Source organism: Rhinolophus sinicus, chromosome 14 (genome assembly GCF_057876585.1).
Source record: "Rhinolophus sinicus isolate RSI-liver-muscle chromosome 14, RSI-T2T, whole genome shotgun sequence".
Classification (NCBI taxonomy): Eukaryota; Metazoa; Chordata; class Mammalia; order Chiroptera; family Rhinolophidae; genus Rhinolophus; species Rhinolophus sinicus.
In genome coordinates, this window is record NC_142514.1 from 71,404,290 (window position 1) to 71,417,707 (window position 13,418).

A 13,418-nucleotide genomic window follows, 5' to 3' on the forward strand; every position below is an offset into this window, starting at 1 on the left:
CAGAAAGAAAACTGCAGACACAGATGACCTTACTGATGAAATCTATTGAACCAGGTAAAATAATCCTACAAAAACTCTCAGAAAATAGAAAAGACAGGAACACTTCCCAACTCATAGTATGTGGTCAACATGACCCTGATATCAAAACCAGAGAAAGACATTACCGGAAAACATAACAAATTTCTTAACACCGCATTAGCAAGTCAAGTTCAACAATATGTAAAAAGGATAATACATATGACCAAGAAGAGTTTTTCCCAGGAATGCAAGCTTAGTTTAATATTTAATAGAAAAAAAAAATCACATGATCATCTCAATAGAAGCAGAAAAGCATCTGACAAAATTCTGTATCCACTCATGATTAAAGCAGGTATAAAAAAGAATTTCTTCAACCTGATAAAAGGCATCATGATGAAAGAAAATGTTTTCCCAATGAGACCAGGATCAATATTGTTACTGAAGGTCTTAGCCAGTATAATAGAACAAGAAAAAGAATTAAAACACATTCAGATTGAAAAGGAAGAAGTGAAACACTTAATTCCAAGTTGATATGTTTGTGTACCTAAAAAATCCTAAGGAACCCATAAATAAGCTTTTCACAACTGGGGATGGGGTTGTACTAACATCTAAATGACATATAAATAAATATAGCCAAGTCATAGAATACAAGGTATTATAATACCTTGTATTATACAAGGTACTATAATCAATTTTATTTCTATATACTAGCAACAAACAATTGGACAATAAAATTTTAGTAACTAATACCATTTACAATAACATCAAAAATACCAAAATATTTTTAGGAATAAATTGAACAAAACATGTCCAAGATCCTAAATTTAAAATTACAAAACACTAGTACAAGTTAAAGAACTGAATAAATCAACAAGTATACCATCTTCATAGATTGGAAGACTCAATACTGTTAAGACTTTAATTTCTCTCAAATTGATCTATAGTTTCAAACAATCCCAAATAAATCCCTCCTGAAGTTTTTATAGAAATTGACAGGCTGAGTCTAGAATGTACATGAATATGTAAAAGATATGGAACAGCCAAAACAATTTTGAAAATGAACAAAGTTCGAGGACTTACACTGTCTGATTTCAATACTTAGTATAGAGCTATAGTAAAGATAGGGTGATACTGGTATTAAGAGAAACTTAAATCAACAGAATAGAGTCCAGAAATAGACCCACATATATACAGTGAATTGATTTTCAAGAGGAGCCAAAGCAATTAAATAGGAGGAAAGGTAGTCAAATGGGGCTGAAATAACTTGATATCCATATGAGAAAAAAATGGTCCTCGGCCCTTCACAGCATACCCCTAAAATTAACTCAACATGTATCACAGACCTAAACATATAACTTAAATACTATGTCTTTTAAATTCAGGAGTCAGGAGGGGCGGCTGCCTGTTTTTATAAACAAAAGCTTTGGGGGAAAAGAGCCATGCCCAATTATTTATGTATTGTCAATAACTGCTTTTGAGATACAAGAGCAGAGTTGAGTAATTGAGTTGCTACAGCCTGTAAGCTTAAAATATTTACAATCTGGTCTATTAAGAAAAAAATTTAAGAATACTTCCTCTAAAAGAAAACATGGGAGAAAAACTAGGGAACAATTTCTCAGACACAAAAAGCAAGAACCATAGGAGAAAAAAATTGGTAAACTGGATTTAATCAAAATTTAAAACTTCTGCTCTTAGAAAGACAACTGTTAAGAAATTAAATAGAAGCTACAAATTGGGAAAAAGTATGTGACAAAGGACTTATATACAAATTATATCAAGAATTCTTACAACTGGATGATAAGAAAACAACCTAATAAGTTAATAAATAAAAGATATGAACACACACTTAGCAAAAGAAGACACACAAATGGGTGATAAATACATGAAACAGTATTCAAGATCATTAATATCAGGGAAATGCAAATTTAAACCACAATGAGATACCACTAAATATCTACTAGAATTCTTAATTTTAGCTAAATACCAAATTTTGGGCAGGATGCAGAGCAACTAAAATTCTCACACATTGCTGCTACACAAAGTATATAACCACTTTGGAAAACAGTCTGGAAGTTTCTTATACAGTAAAACATACATTTACAAAACCACCCAGCAATTCTACTCATTTATATACCCAAAATAAATGATAGCATACATTCATCCAAAAACTTGTACACAAATGTACATAGCAATTTTTTTCATGATAGTAAAAAACTGGAAACAACCCAAATGTCCATCAACAGATAAACTGATATACAGATAAATTGATAAATTGTGATACAGCCTTATAGTGGAATACTACTCAACAATAAATATCCATAATATAGCAAAAACCATGGATGACTCAAAAGTATTATACTGAATGAAAGAAGCCAAGCACAAAAGAATATATATTGTATGATTCCATTTACATGAAATTCTAGAAAAGATGGAACCAAATCCTTAGTAACAAAAACCATCAATAGTTGCCAGGGGACAGAGGTTGTGGTGTAGGGGTGGGGCAGTTCCAAATAAGCATGAGGGAACTTTTTGGAGTGATGGAAACGTTCTAGATCTTGATTATGGTGGTGATAACATGAGTATATACATCTGTGAAAACTCACTCAAAGTATATAAAAATCTGTTATGACTCTGATGCTCAATGAATATTCGATAAATTATAAGTAAAATTATAGGAGGTTCCTTTTGAATTGTCCCTCAAACTCAACTTCCTCCCATAATACTTTTCAAAATATTTTCCATCCTCTTCCTTAGAAAGAAAGAATATGGTATTTGAAAACTTTCTTAGTGACAAATACATTTTTTTAAGAAAAAGAAAAATTCTTATCTAGGGAGGCAGTATCATCAAATGGCTCTTATGCTTCTTAGAGTAATAATTAAGACAAAGAAGACAGGGAAAAATTCTCATTGTACCAAAAATGTGTTCTTAACCTTCCTTTTAAACCTCTTTGTTTCTTTACACGTGAATGTGTCTTTATGTGTTGTGACTCATCATCACACTGGAGGTGAGGTAGGAAATTAAAAACAAGTAAACAAAATAGACTTCAAAGCAGAATGGTGGAAGCTGATCAGTGACATCCGGGTATACATTAGAGATAACCAGCAATTCTGGCCAGAAGGGCTTCTGTGCTTATTATTAGGTTGATGCAAAAGTAATTGCGGTTTTTGAAATTATTTTTAACCTTTTGAACCGCAATCACTTTTGCACCAACCTAACAAAATCATTCTCTTAACTTCAATCTCATATAAAATATCACCTCTTCCAAGAAGCATTTTCATTTCCTCCACTGAAAATAAATCATCCCTCTACTTTCCCATAGGACATCCAACATACATTTCTTGAATAATCCAAGCTATTATGTCTTGGGCCCTGTTTATTCAATATTATCTACTTCTACCCACTAGACTGAAGGCTCCACAGGACCCTAACACAAAGTGGGATCACACAAAATTGTCTCAGTGAAGGCTGAAACGAATCACCAACCGCACAGGGAATACAAATCCTTCCAGGGTGGCTTCTGGGCATGAGCTTTGTTCAACATACTACTAACTCCTGGGACCAACAGCAGTAGTTGTAGAAGTCCACATTCCTAGGTCAGGGGCCTTTACAGGTGAGAAGTGAAGGTGCTGATAATTTAGGTGGATGTTCTATTTTAGGGAGATGGGCAGAGCTAGAATGACCATTCACCATATATTCTCTGAACAGCGCTTTCTTCATCTCAGCCAAAGTTCTATTTCCTGCCAATTTGGGAACTGAAACATTTTCTACCCAGGCCTATTATACTTTCTTTCAACTTCACTCTTAAACTCTTCTCAGAATCAGGAGACTAAAGCTATTTGTACCTTAAAAGCTAATGAAACTTAAGGTCAAGATTCCTCATTTGCACAATTCCTACAGTCAGAAAGCATTTCTGAGTACACAGTTCTCGCAAACTGCTTTTAAAAATCTTCTGAAGAAAGGGCTCTCATAATTTATTGTGATTTCTTTATTCATTCTAAAATATTCGCTTTCATATCTAATTTAAAATTATTTTTTGTGAAGAGGAAACCCCCTCACCCAAAACTGAACAGGAGGTGAAGCTAATTCCCCAAAAAAGAAGAAAGTGAAAAGAAATGTGGAACAAAAAACATCTTGGCTATTTCAGCTTCACCGCGGTCTTGGAACTTTCACAAAACACCCTCTAACACTCCAAAAAGATCCACCGTTAGAAGACAGAGTATACCAAAGATCAAAAAAAACCACTGTGGGGGTGGTGGTGGCAGTAAAGAAACTTCACTTTTGTCTCTAAAGAGGGATAGTGGTGAAAAAGGGAGATAGACAAGTCAGAGAGGCTAAAAAACGAGGAGAGTCCCTGGTTATTCCTCCGGGGGCAGGAAAGCCGTCCTGAGCACGAGGTTGCGATCAGGAGGGTCCTGGACACCCAGAGAAACTAACTCACAGGGATACGCTCTGCTCCTCGTAGTAGCTGCAACTCCTCGCCTGTCAATTCCTATTTTGCCAAGCACAGGACTTTCACTTGGGCCAAGGCTGGGAAAAGGTGCAAAGAGGCGGGGGTGGAGGGGGGTGAGGTGGGAGGGGGGTTTGGTGAAGGGACAGCTACAGGCGGAAGAGAGAGAAGGGGTGGGGACAGTGGAAGGGGAGGGGTGTGGATAGAGTGACAACGATGCACCAGAGGGGGGCACTCGGATAGAAAGGGAAGGGGAGTGTTTTTCTACCTTTAGTTGGTCCCCCCAACCCCCACCCCGCAGCAAATGATAAAACAGCCTGGGCCGAGATGAGGTGAAGTGTGATAAGAAAAGGTAGAGATGGGACACCAGATGTCTGTTATTTTATCTCAGCCTTCGCATTTGTCAGGCTGAAATTTCAGAAAACGCCACCAAACTTCCAAAAAGATCCCAAGTGAGGAACGCGAACGTGAAGACCCGTTGAAGGAAACTAGTGGGGAAAAGGGAAAAGGAGCCCCTGCATTCCGCATGGAGGCGGATGAGGGCGTGTGGCCAGAACAGGGAGAGAGACTGCAGGAAGCTCGGGGGGACGTGGAATGGGATGAAAGTCGGCCCGGCAAGTCTCTTCCCGGCGGACTGGGCGGCGTCGCCTAACTCAGGATACCCATCCGGGGTCCGCAGTGTCCGTTCAGCGACCGCTCGCGCCCTCCCGGCTCCTTCGCTCCTGCCGCGCCCCGCGCGCCCACGGCTCGGGTCGGACCCTCCTCAAAGGACCAGAGGCCCCGAGGACCCCGGCCCGGGCCCCAACGCACCCCGCAGCCGCCTCCGCTCTGGACCGCCGCGTCGGCCGCGGGGACCCTGAACCGCAAATCGTGGGCGGCCGCCGCGGGTGACCCCAGCTCCGAGCCGCAGCTGCCGCGGCCGAAGCGAGCGCCGCCGCCCCACACTCACCGCGGCGCTCCATCCCGCGTCCTGCACGCGGACGCCCGCCCTACACTCACGGACGCCGCCGCCGCCGCCGAGGGCTGGAGCTCGCTGACCCCATCCCCCACGGCCCGCGGACGCCGGGCCAAGCCGCCGCCGCCACCCCTGTAGCTACAGCCACGACCGCGCCGGCTGCCGCCGCCCCACCCCCTGTCCTCGCTCCTCCCGCCCGGCTTCGCCCCGCCCCCTGGCGCCCAGCCCATTGGCCCGCGCGCCTAGGAGGCGGGGCTCAGCGTGCGGCAGCAGGTGGGGCGGCAGCTAGCTCTGGCGCCCAAGACGCTAGCTGTCAGCTGTACGCGAGCCCGCAGACTGTCCCTAACAATGCAGGACGTACTAGCCATTCTATGCCGCTTGCGGCAGGACATGCGGAGCGAACCTTAGGAACAAGTCACCTTTTGCACCCTCTAGCAAGGAGCAGGACCTCTGTCCTTGTTGTTTATGAGATTTCTCAGGTGGACACTTTGAATTCCTTCCAGTAAGGAATCTGGTCTTCAACCTGTTTATTCTGCTTTCTTCCCACACCCTTTGGGAACAAAAATAGATTCTGTGCTTAAGTTTAAAACTGCACCCACTCTTTTCTGTCTTACACTGACTGTCGTTTTCAGAAAACTAAATTTCTCAAAACATCAACTATTAAGTACCTGGCTCATAGTAGTTGCTCAATAAATACTAGTTGAATGCGTAGCTCCCTAACTGTGCTACTTGCTTCTTACCATTAGATGCTCCTTGAGTAAAGGGACTCATCAACACTGCAGCGGAAATGAACAACCAAAATTAAAACATTTACCTAGTGGTTGGACCACACGTCCTACACACAAAAAAAGTATAGCATTTCTCTTGAATAGTGAGAGTATACATTAGTTAACACAACCACTCTACCAAGAATACCCTTCCTGTCATCTATGCTGCGACATAGAAGGCACTCCATGAATATTAGCTGAATAAATGTGTAAAATTATGAGAAGGGAATTTGGAAAAGTTCCTCAATCTCATCCTTCCCTTAACTCTTTTAAAAAATATATTAAACATCTGCCACATTCTCCACTTAGTCAGAAGGAATATGATAATTGAAAACAGAGACAAATGGCAATTCATTTTTATAAAATAAATGCAATTACTGAGAAAGAATGAACATCAAAAATCTGTTATCTGGGACAGGTGGCTCATGTGTTTGGCAAAGAAAAGAAGAAATAAAAGGCAATACCTCCGTCAAATCTTATGACAGTCCCAGAACATACCCTTATACACCAACTTGTTTTTTACATGTAAATGTTTCTTGGTTAAAGTGGCTCAGGATCGTTGCTTTGGAGGACAAAGAATCACAGACAAACAAAGGAAAAATTCAGAGGCATAAAGGATGCTGGATTAATAATTAAATAGATATGACAGATGGTATAGTATTACTATTTTATAATTACAGTATTGATTAATAACATGTAACCACTCTGCCTCTTGAAATGTTCTTCATTGTTTCCATGATAGAGAGAATACCACCTCTGCTAAAGCCTTCCTGTTCTCCTCACTGAAAACCAATCATCTCATTTGACATTATATGGGTATGTAGAGTCCCATTCTTGTGGCACTTGTTTTCTCATGCAGTATTTTATTTGGTAGTCTTTAGTTATATTAATTAGACTGTGAAGGTCTACTGTATTACATTACCTAGGTGTGTGTCTGGTATAGAAGGGACTATCTCCTGGAGGAATGTTGAGGGAATGACCAACGAGCTCAGGAATGAAAATCCTTCCAAGATAGTTTTGTTTTGTTTTGGTTTTGGTGTTTTGATTTATTTATTTGTTACCATAAGCTCGGTTCAACTTGTTATAACTAGTGAAACCAAATGTAATGGCTATAAAACCACGAGCCTGAAGCAAAGCCCGTACCAGGTACCCTGTGCCCTGAAGTGCAGGGAATGATAGTGAAGGTGGATGCTCCATGTGGGCGGTGGAGATGGGAACCCAACCCCACAGCAGAGTACAGTGGGCATATGCTCTTCCTCTCAGCCACACTTCAGTGACAGTCTGTTTAGGAGAATGCAACATCATCCACCAGACCTGTCCTATTTTATTCATTGCACAAATATTTATTGAGTACCTCCCATGTGCCACGCATTATTCTAAGCACCAGGATTATGCTAGTGAACTTTAAATCCACTTTCAGACTCTCCTCATCCATGAATAAATGCCTGGGAGAGGAGATGAAATAATGGAAGCAGGTAGGGGTGGCCCAAAGGTAGGCAGGTTTCCTGTCACTGCAGCTGTCTTGATGCTCGCTACTGGAGCATTCAGAGGGAATCACGGAGAGCACGACAGGCCACGCTGACTACAAAGGCACCAGATTCCAAAGTGGACAAAACTCACCAAGCAGGTTATTAATCTTGATTCCATGACGGTTGAAACTGAGAAACAACGAATCAGTTCAGACCAAATACTGGAAATGAATGTGGAAAACATTGCAAACATCCAAGAATTCTGTGTTGTCATGAGGCGAGGAAACTGAGTAAGACTGAAAAGAGAAAAAAAAAAAAAACTCAAGTGAGTGTATGGATATGAGCTCATACTAATTTTATGTCTAGATTATCATATTAAGTTTCAAACCCGTTTTTTATATTATTTTAAGCTCTCTCTAAGACATTTGATAACATGGACCTCTTTGCCTGAGTCACTATGTACCATGATCCTACTTAATGTCTAACCAACATGTGTAAGAAAACTCTCCCCATAATTAATGGTTGGTGCACAAGAATACTATTGGCCGAAAAATTGAATCATTGATATTGTTGTGAATAAAGAGAGGATAATGATGATGATGATAGTAATAAAAACAGCTCTCCATGGTTTACTCTGTACTAGATATTGTCTTAATTATTCTTTATATTTAATGAGTCATGTAGTCTTCACAACAACCCTATGAAGTACTATTATCATCCTTGTTTTAGAAACGAAAAACTGAGGCACAGGGCTAAAGTTCGATAAAGAGTTTCTGTTATGAAAATCGATGCTAAGACGAAAATAAGTTTGATTACTTTTCTTAGAAAAAGATCGTGGAGAATCACTTCTCTTATTCTTCCTCTGCCCCTCTGGCCTTGGTGCTGTTGCCCACATATCCCAGGGTCTCCCTTGCATCAGGGATTTTGCTTTTGCTGTTCCCTCTGCCTGGAATGGCCTCCCCCCATACACCTGCCTCTGTGACTTGCTGCTTGCTCACAGTCTCTCCTCAAATGTTCCATATCATTGACATGCTCCCGGGCCACTTCATAGAAAACAGCATTCCCTCTCGTTGCTTCTCCGTATCTTCCTTACCCTGCTTTAAATGTCACATAGCATTTACCCTTCTATTGGCTTGGTATAGTTATGTGTTTATTTGTATATTTTTTTATTTCCCCACGCTAGTGTCGAAATGGTAGCTCTGTGATGGAAGGGACTCTACCTGTTTTGTTCACCGTTGTATCCCCAGCCCCTGGAAAAGTAATTGGAATTCATCAATAAGTGAAAAGGTTTAAGGAAAATCACAATACATGTGCCTAAATACTAGATTTATCTTTTGAAAAGATTACTTTGTTAATATTTTTAAAGTTTTAATAAAAATACCATATTTGGGGGGGGGGTTAGATTTTTATTTGGGAAGGGGAACAGGACTTTATTGTGGAACAGTGTGTACTTCCAGGACTTTTTTTTCCAAGTCAAGTTGTTGTCCTTTCAATCTTAGTTGTGGAGGGCGCAGCTCAGCTCCAGGTCCAGTTGCTGCTGCTAGTTGCAGGGGGCGCAGCCCACCATCACTTGTGGGACTCGAGGAATCGAACTGGCAACCTTGTGGTTGAGAGCCCACTGGCCCATGTGGGCATCGAACCGGCAGCCTTCGGAGTTAGGATCATAGAGATCTAATCGCCTGAACCACCGGCAGCCACCATATTCTTTTGTTTGACAAAGATTGTACATTAACTGCTTGTAAATTAACATAATAATACATGCCAAGTTTAACCATTTCACCCAATCTTCATCTGAAAGAACTATAAATAACACCAGAATCTTAAATTATTTCCTTCCTTCTCTAAAGTGGAGGGGTAAACATTTTCTGCTATTGTTTCTTTTTTCATCTATTCTACCAAATGCTGACCAGATAAGAAAGCAAACACAGCCACCCCTCACTTGTGTATTTTATTTGATGGATAACACTATGCTGTGGAGTACATTTGGTCCTCACAAAAACCTTATGAGATGGACAGATGAGTTCACTTTTTTACCAAGAAAACATCACAATTTTCAGAGTCAGAGGGATGTTAGAGCTCATCAACTCTATCCTACTTTATTTTATAAGGAAAGCCCAACCCAGCTTTCCCAGAGATCACAGTTAGTCACTGGCCTAATTACACCGAAACCAAAACCAGGGGTCTTTCTATACTAACTGATAGATTAAGGTTTTCAAATGTATTGTAAGTCTATGAAATTAGATCAGCACACCTGATCTGTAAATATTTAATCTGTAAATATTTAAACTATACTAATATCTTTAAATATGAAATTTGTACTACAAATTTACCCTTACTAATTTGGAGGTCTGACTTACGAAGTTACTGAAAAATAATGGCCCTAAAAAAAAATGGGTGGCTTAACATGGAACCAATGAGGAGCTTGGTTTGCTCTTGAAGTAGAAAGTTTTCCTGGGGCATTCTGGAACACATGCCCAGAGTACTGGCTTTCTCTCAGAGAGGCTGGCTGGCTTTAGGAAGGAATGGAGCCCAATGGAAACATTGCTAATCTCTTTCTTTATCTACCCACTGAACAAATATTGCTGAACCCTGAGAAACAATGCTACCACTAGGGATTTTAATGAGTGTTTATCTTTCTAACTGCATATTTATATAGGGGTGGCTGCCTGTGGCATGCTTGCCAGAGGATTGGGAAGTGACTGCTTGTAAAAGCTGAAAAATATTTAGTTTTACAAACCTGTTCAGCGAAGTCTCCTCATTCAATAGAACATTACATTCCACAGAATCAGAAGAACGGTTATTATCCAATCATTTAGATACCTGGATTTAAATGATTTTATTCTGAAATTAACTCAATAGCTGACAATGTAAGGCTTAAATTAGAAATAATAAAACACAGGAAAAATAGTATTATGAGTTAATAATTCTATAATATTGGTGCCTCAAAATGTCTATAAACTTTTGCTTCAAAGTCCTTGAAAATTATTGATTATCATTGATGGACTGGCATTCTTTGCCATGAATGTATTTGACATCCTTATTATGCTTGATGACATATTTAGTTTAGGATATTCATCAGTGTAATTAAATTTTGTCTGGGAGCTACGTGGTACTAGAGTATATGAGGTCACAAGCATAACTATATATCCTACTAGCCAAAAATCTGATGAAATACCTGTTAGGTAACATCACTGAAACCATCAGCTTAGTATATGCAGGGTGGAGAAGATGGATTGGCAAACAAGGCATCATCAAGGCATTAAGTTGCTTTGCTTAGAAGTTAGCTTGAACGGGGCTGCAAAAGGAAATATGCTTTAGATTTCTCCTGTGAATAGATGAAGACAATACTCTTAGTTGAAATAAATGTGATCAAGCCAGCTTCTAAAGACTTCCTTCTGGGTAATGACTAAGAACCAAGAGGGGGAATAAAAGAGTTCCATTCTGGAAGAATTACTAAATGAGAAAACAAGCTTACCAAGACACCAGGATCTAAGGAAACGAGTAGACCAGTAGACAGGTCTCATTATAGACTATGAAGTTGCTTAGAGACTAAAAAAGTAGAAGTTTAGAATATGGGTCAATGAACAGCGGATTCTAGAAGGACTCTTTGAAGAGGTTTCACAGAGAAGTGGTATTTGAATCTACACAAGCTTTTCTTGAACTTCAAGTCAGTGAAATGGAGCTCCTAATACAAATAGCAATGTTACATTCATGAATCAATGTTTGAAATGCTATGAAAACTGAAGTGGCTACCCGGTTTTAGTAGTGGGGGCAGGAAAAGACTAGAGGGAGGAGGAAAAGATAAAGGAGATAGAGATCACAGGGAAATTTCCTTGAGAACAAAACAGAAAACTGACTGATCAGGTGTTATGAGCTGAATTGTGTCTCCTCGAAACGAATATTTTGAAGTCCTAACCCCCCTGAGTTAGTAGTAACTCAGAATGTGACTATATTTGGAGATGGGGTCTTTAAAAAAGCATTTAAGTTAAAATGAGGCCATTAGTGTGGGCTTTAATCCAATATGACTGGTGTCCTTACAAGAAGAGCTGATTAGGACATGGACACACACAGACCATGTGAAGGCACAGGGAGAAGGAAGCCATCTATCGTCCAAGAGCATCCTCAGAAGAAACCACCATGCCAACACCTTGATTTCAAACTTTTAACTTCCAGAATACTGAATTATTTTGAAAAAATAAATTTCTGTTAGGCCACCCGGTGTACGGTATTTTGTTATGGCAGCAAATTAACACACAACACCATTTAAGTACTAGGAATCAAATAATAATACCATTAATGGGTTCTAGAGGGACCCAAGACCATTTCCTCCCCGAACCCCATCAGAATATTAATTAAATCCAACAGGTCTGGCCAAAAGTGGCCATTATCCAACTCTTTAAGTGGGGCATTTCTTCTGCATAATATTCACAAGTCCCAGTGAGTCAATATCACTCCTACTCTGGGGTGTAGACCAGGATGCAGCATCACATCCATTGTAATATTGTCATTAAAATCAGAAGGCAGGGTGTTTACAAGCCCGGTGCTCTGTGAGTGTTTCCAGTGGGAGGAAGCTAGTTGGTTTCTGCTCAGAGTAGAAGGGATGCCCTGGTCTCTTCATTTGTATCCAACAGAGGAAGAATTAGACTGGCAATTTTAAGAATATTATTGCTGCCACTGCAATTAATATTGGTGGCTAGTTAATAATAGCAATTCCATCACAGTTCTTGGTTCATAATAAGAGTCAACAAACATTAATTTACTTTTCTATTATTTTTGGTTCTATAGCATTTCACAGTGTGCTAAGCTCTATCACACATATAACTTCAATTTATCTTCAAAACAAGTCTGTGAAATATGAGTATGAATTATTTTTATCATTCCTATTCAGATTTCTGATAAGAAAGCTGTATCCCAATGAGGATAAGCTATTTACCCAAAGTTGCACAGCAAGTTAATAACAAGTTAATAAGACTGAACTTAAAGCAAGGTCACCTGTCTCTACAAGCAGGACTCTTTCCAATGCACCCACCTAAATAGTCCTACTCCACACTAAGTTTCAAATAATCCACTTTGATCAAAGAATGACATTTTCTATATTCGTCAAATATTCTAGGTAATAAAGAGCTTTGAAATTTATTATACAGATTGTCCCTATCCTACAAATACTATGTGAATAAACATTTGCACCTACAAATGGGCAGAAGAGTAGAATGTCCCCCCAAAACCCCCTCAGTAAGTTACTTCTCTCACCAAATTTCTAAAGAGTGAATACTTAAAAAAAATACTTAGAAGATACTTTCTATTACATAAATACAGAGTTCCAACTACTAATACTCAGGGGTAGATTAGTACCCAGTACTAATTTTCAGATAGTCTATAGTGTATTTATTTTGTAATACATATAATACATTTTATTTGAGGTGTGTATACATGTGTGGGGTGGCATGGCAACAACATTGTTTCTATAGGAATACTCTTTTTGATTCTTCAGGCTAGAGTTACAAGCAAACTTTTGGAATATAACCCATTCATTGGATGGGGACTCCTTGAAAATTAAGAATTTTTAAAGAATTTGTTTATATTCTTCTCAAACTGACCATTTTATGATTCAGAAGACACTTGAAGAATCTTGCAATGTCTCTAAAGACTATGACACATATGACATAGCCCAATGACATATGCCCTATAGATGCAGAGAAAAACTACTAATTAATAAGACACCGGGTGACGACAAAGTGTTAATGACATTACTTAAGTGTTG

At 39.5% G+C, this 13,418-nt stretch overlaps 1 protein-coding gene across 6 annotated transcripts in view; it reads right to left on the minus strand.

The window, feature by feature from the left end:
* The window catches only part of ARHGAP29 (Rho GTPase activating protein 29), a 72,450-nt gene extending 66,898 nt beyond the window's left edge, over window positions 1-5,552 (minus strand). For 3 of the 6 annotated variants that reach the window (XM_019752577.3, XM_074335160.2, XM_019752562.3), the window contains exon 1: window positions 5,416-5,551. In XM_019752577.3, coding sequence (XP_019608136.3) covers window positions 5,416-5,428 — 13 coding nt within the window. In that variant the 5' untranslated portion in view covers window positions 5,429-5,551. Of the gene's footprint in view, window positions 1-4,457; window positions 4,499-5,415 lie in introns of those variants that run through there. The other 3 variants (XM_019752570.3, XM_019752550.3, XM_074335158.2) reach the window with 2 other exon arrangements.
* Window positions 5,553-13,418: the final 7,866 nt, after the last annotated feature.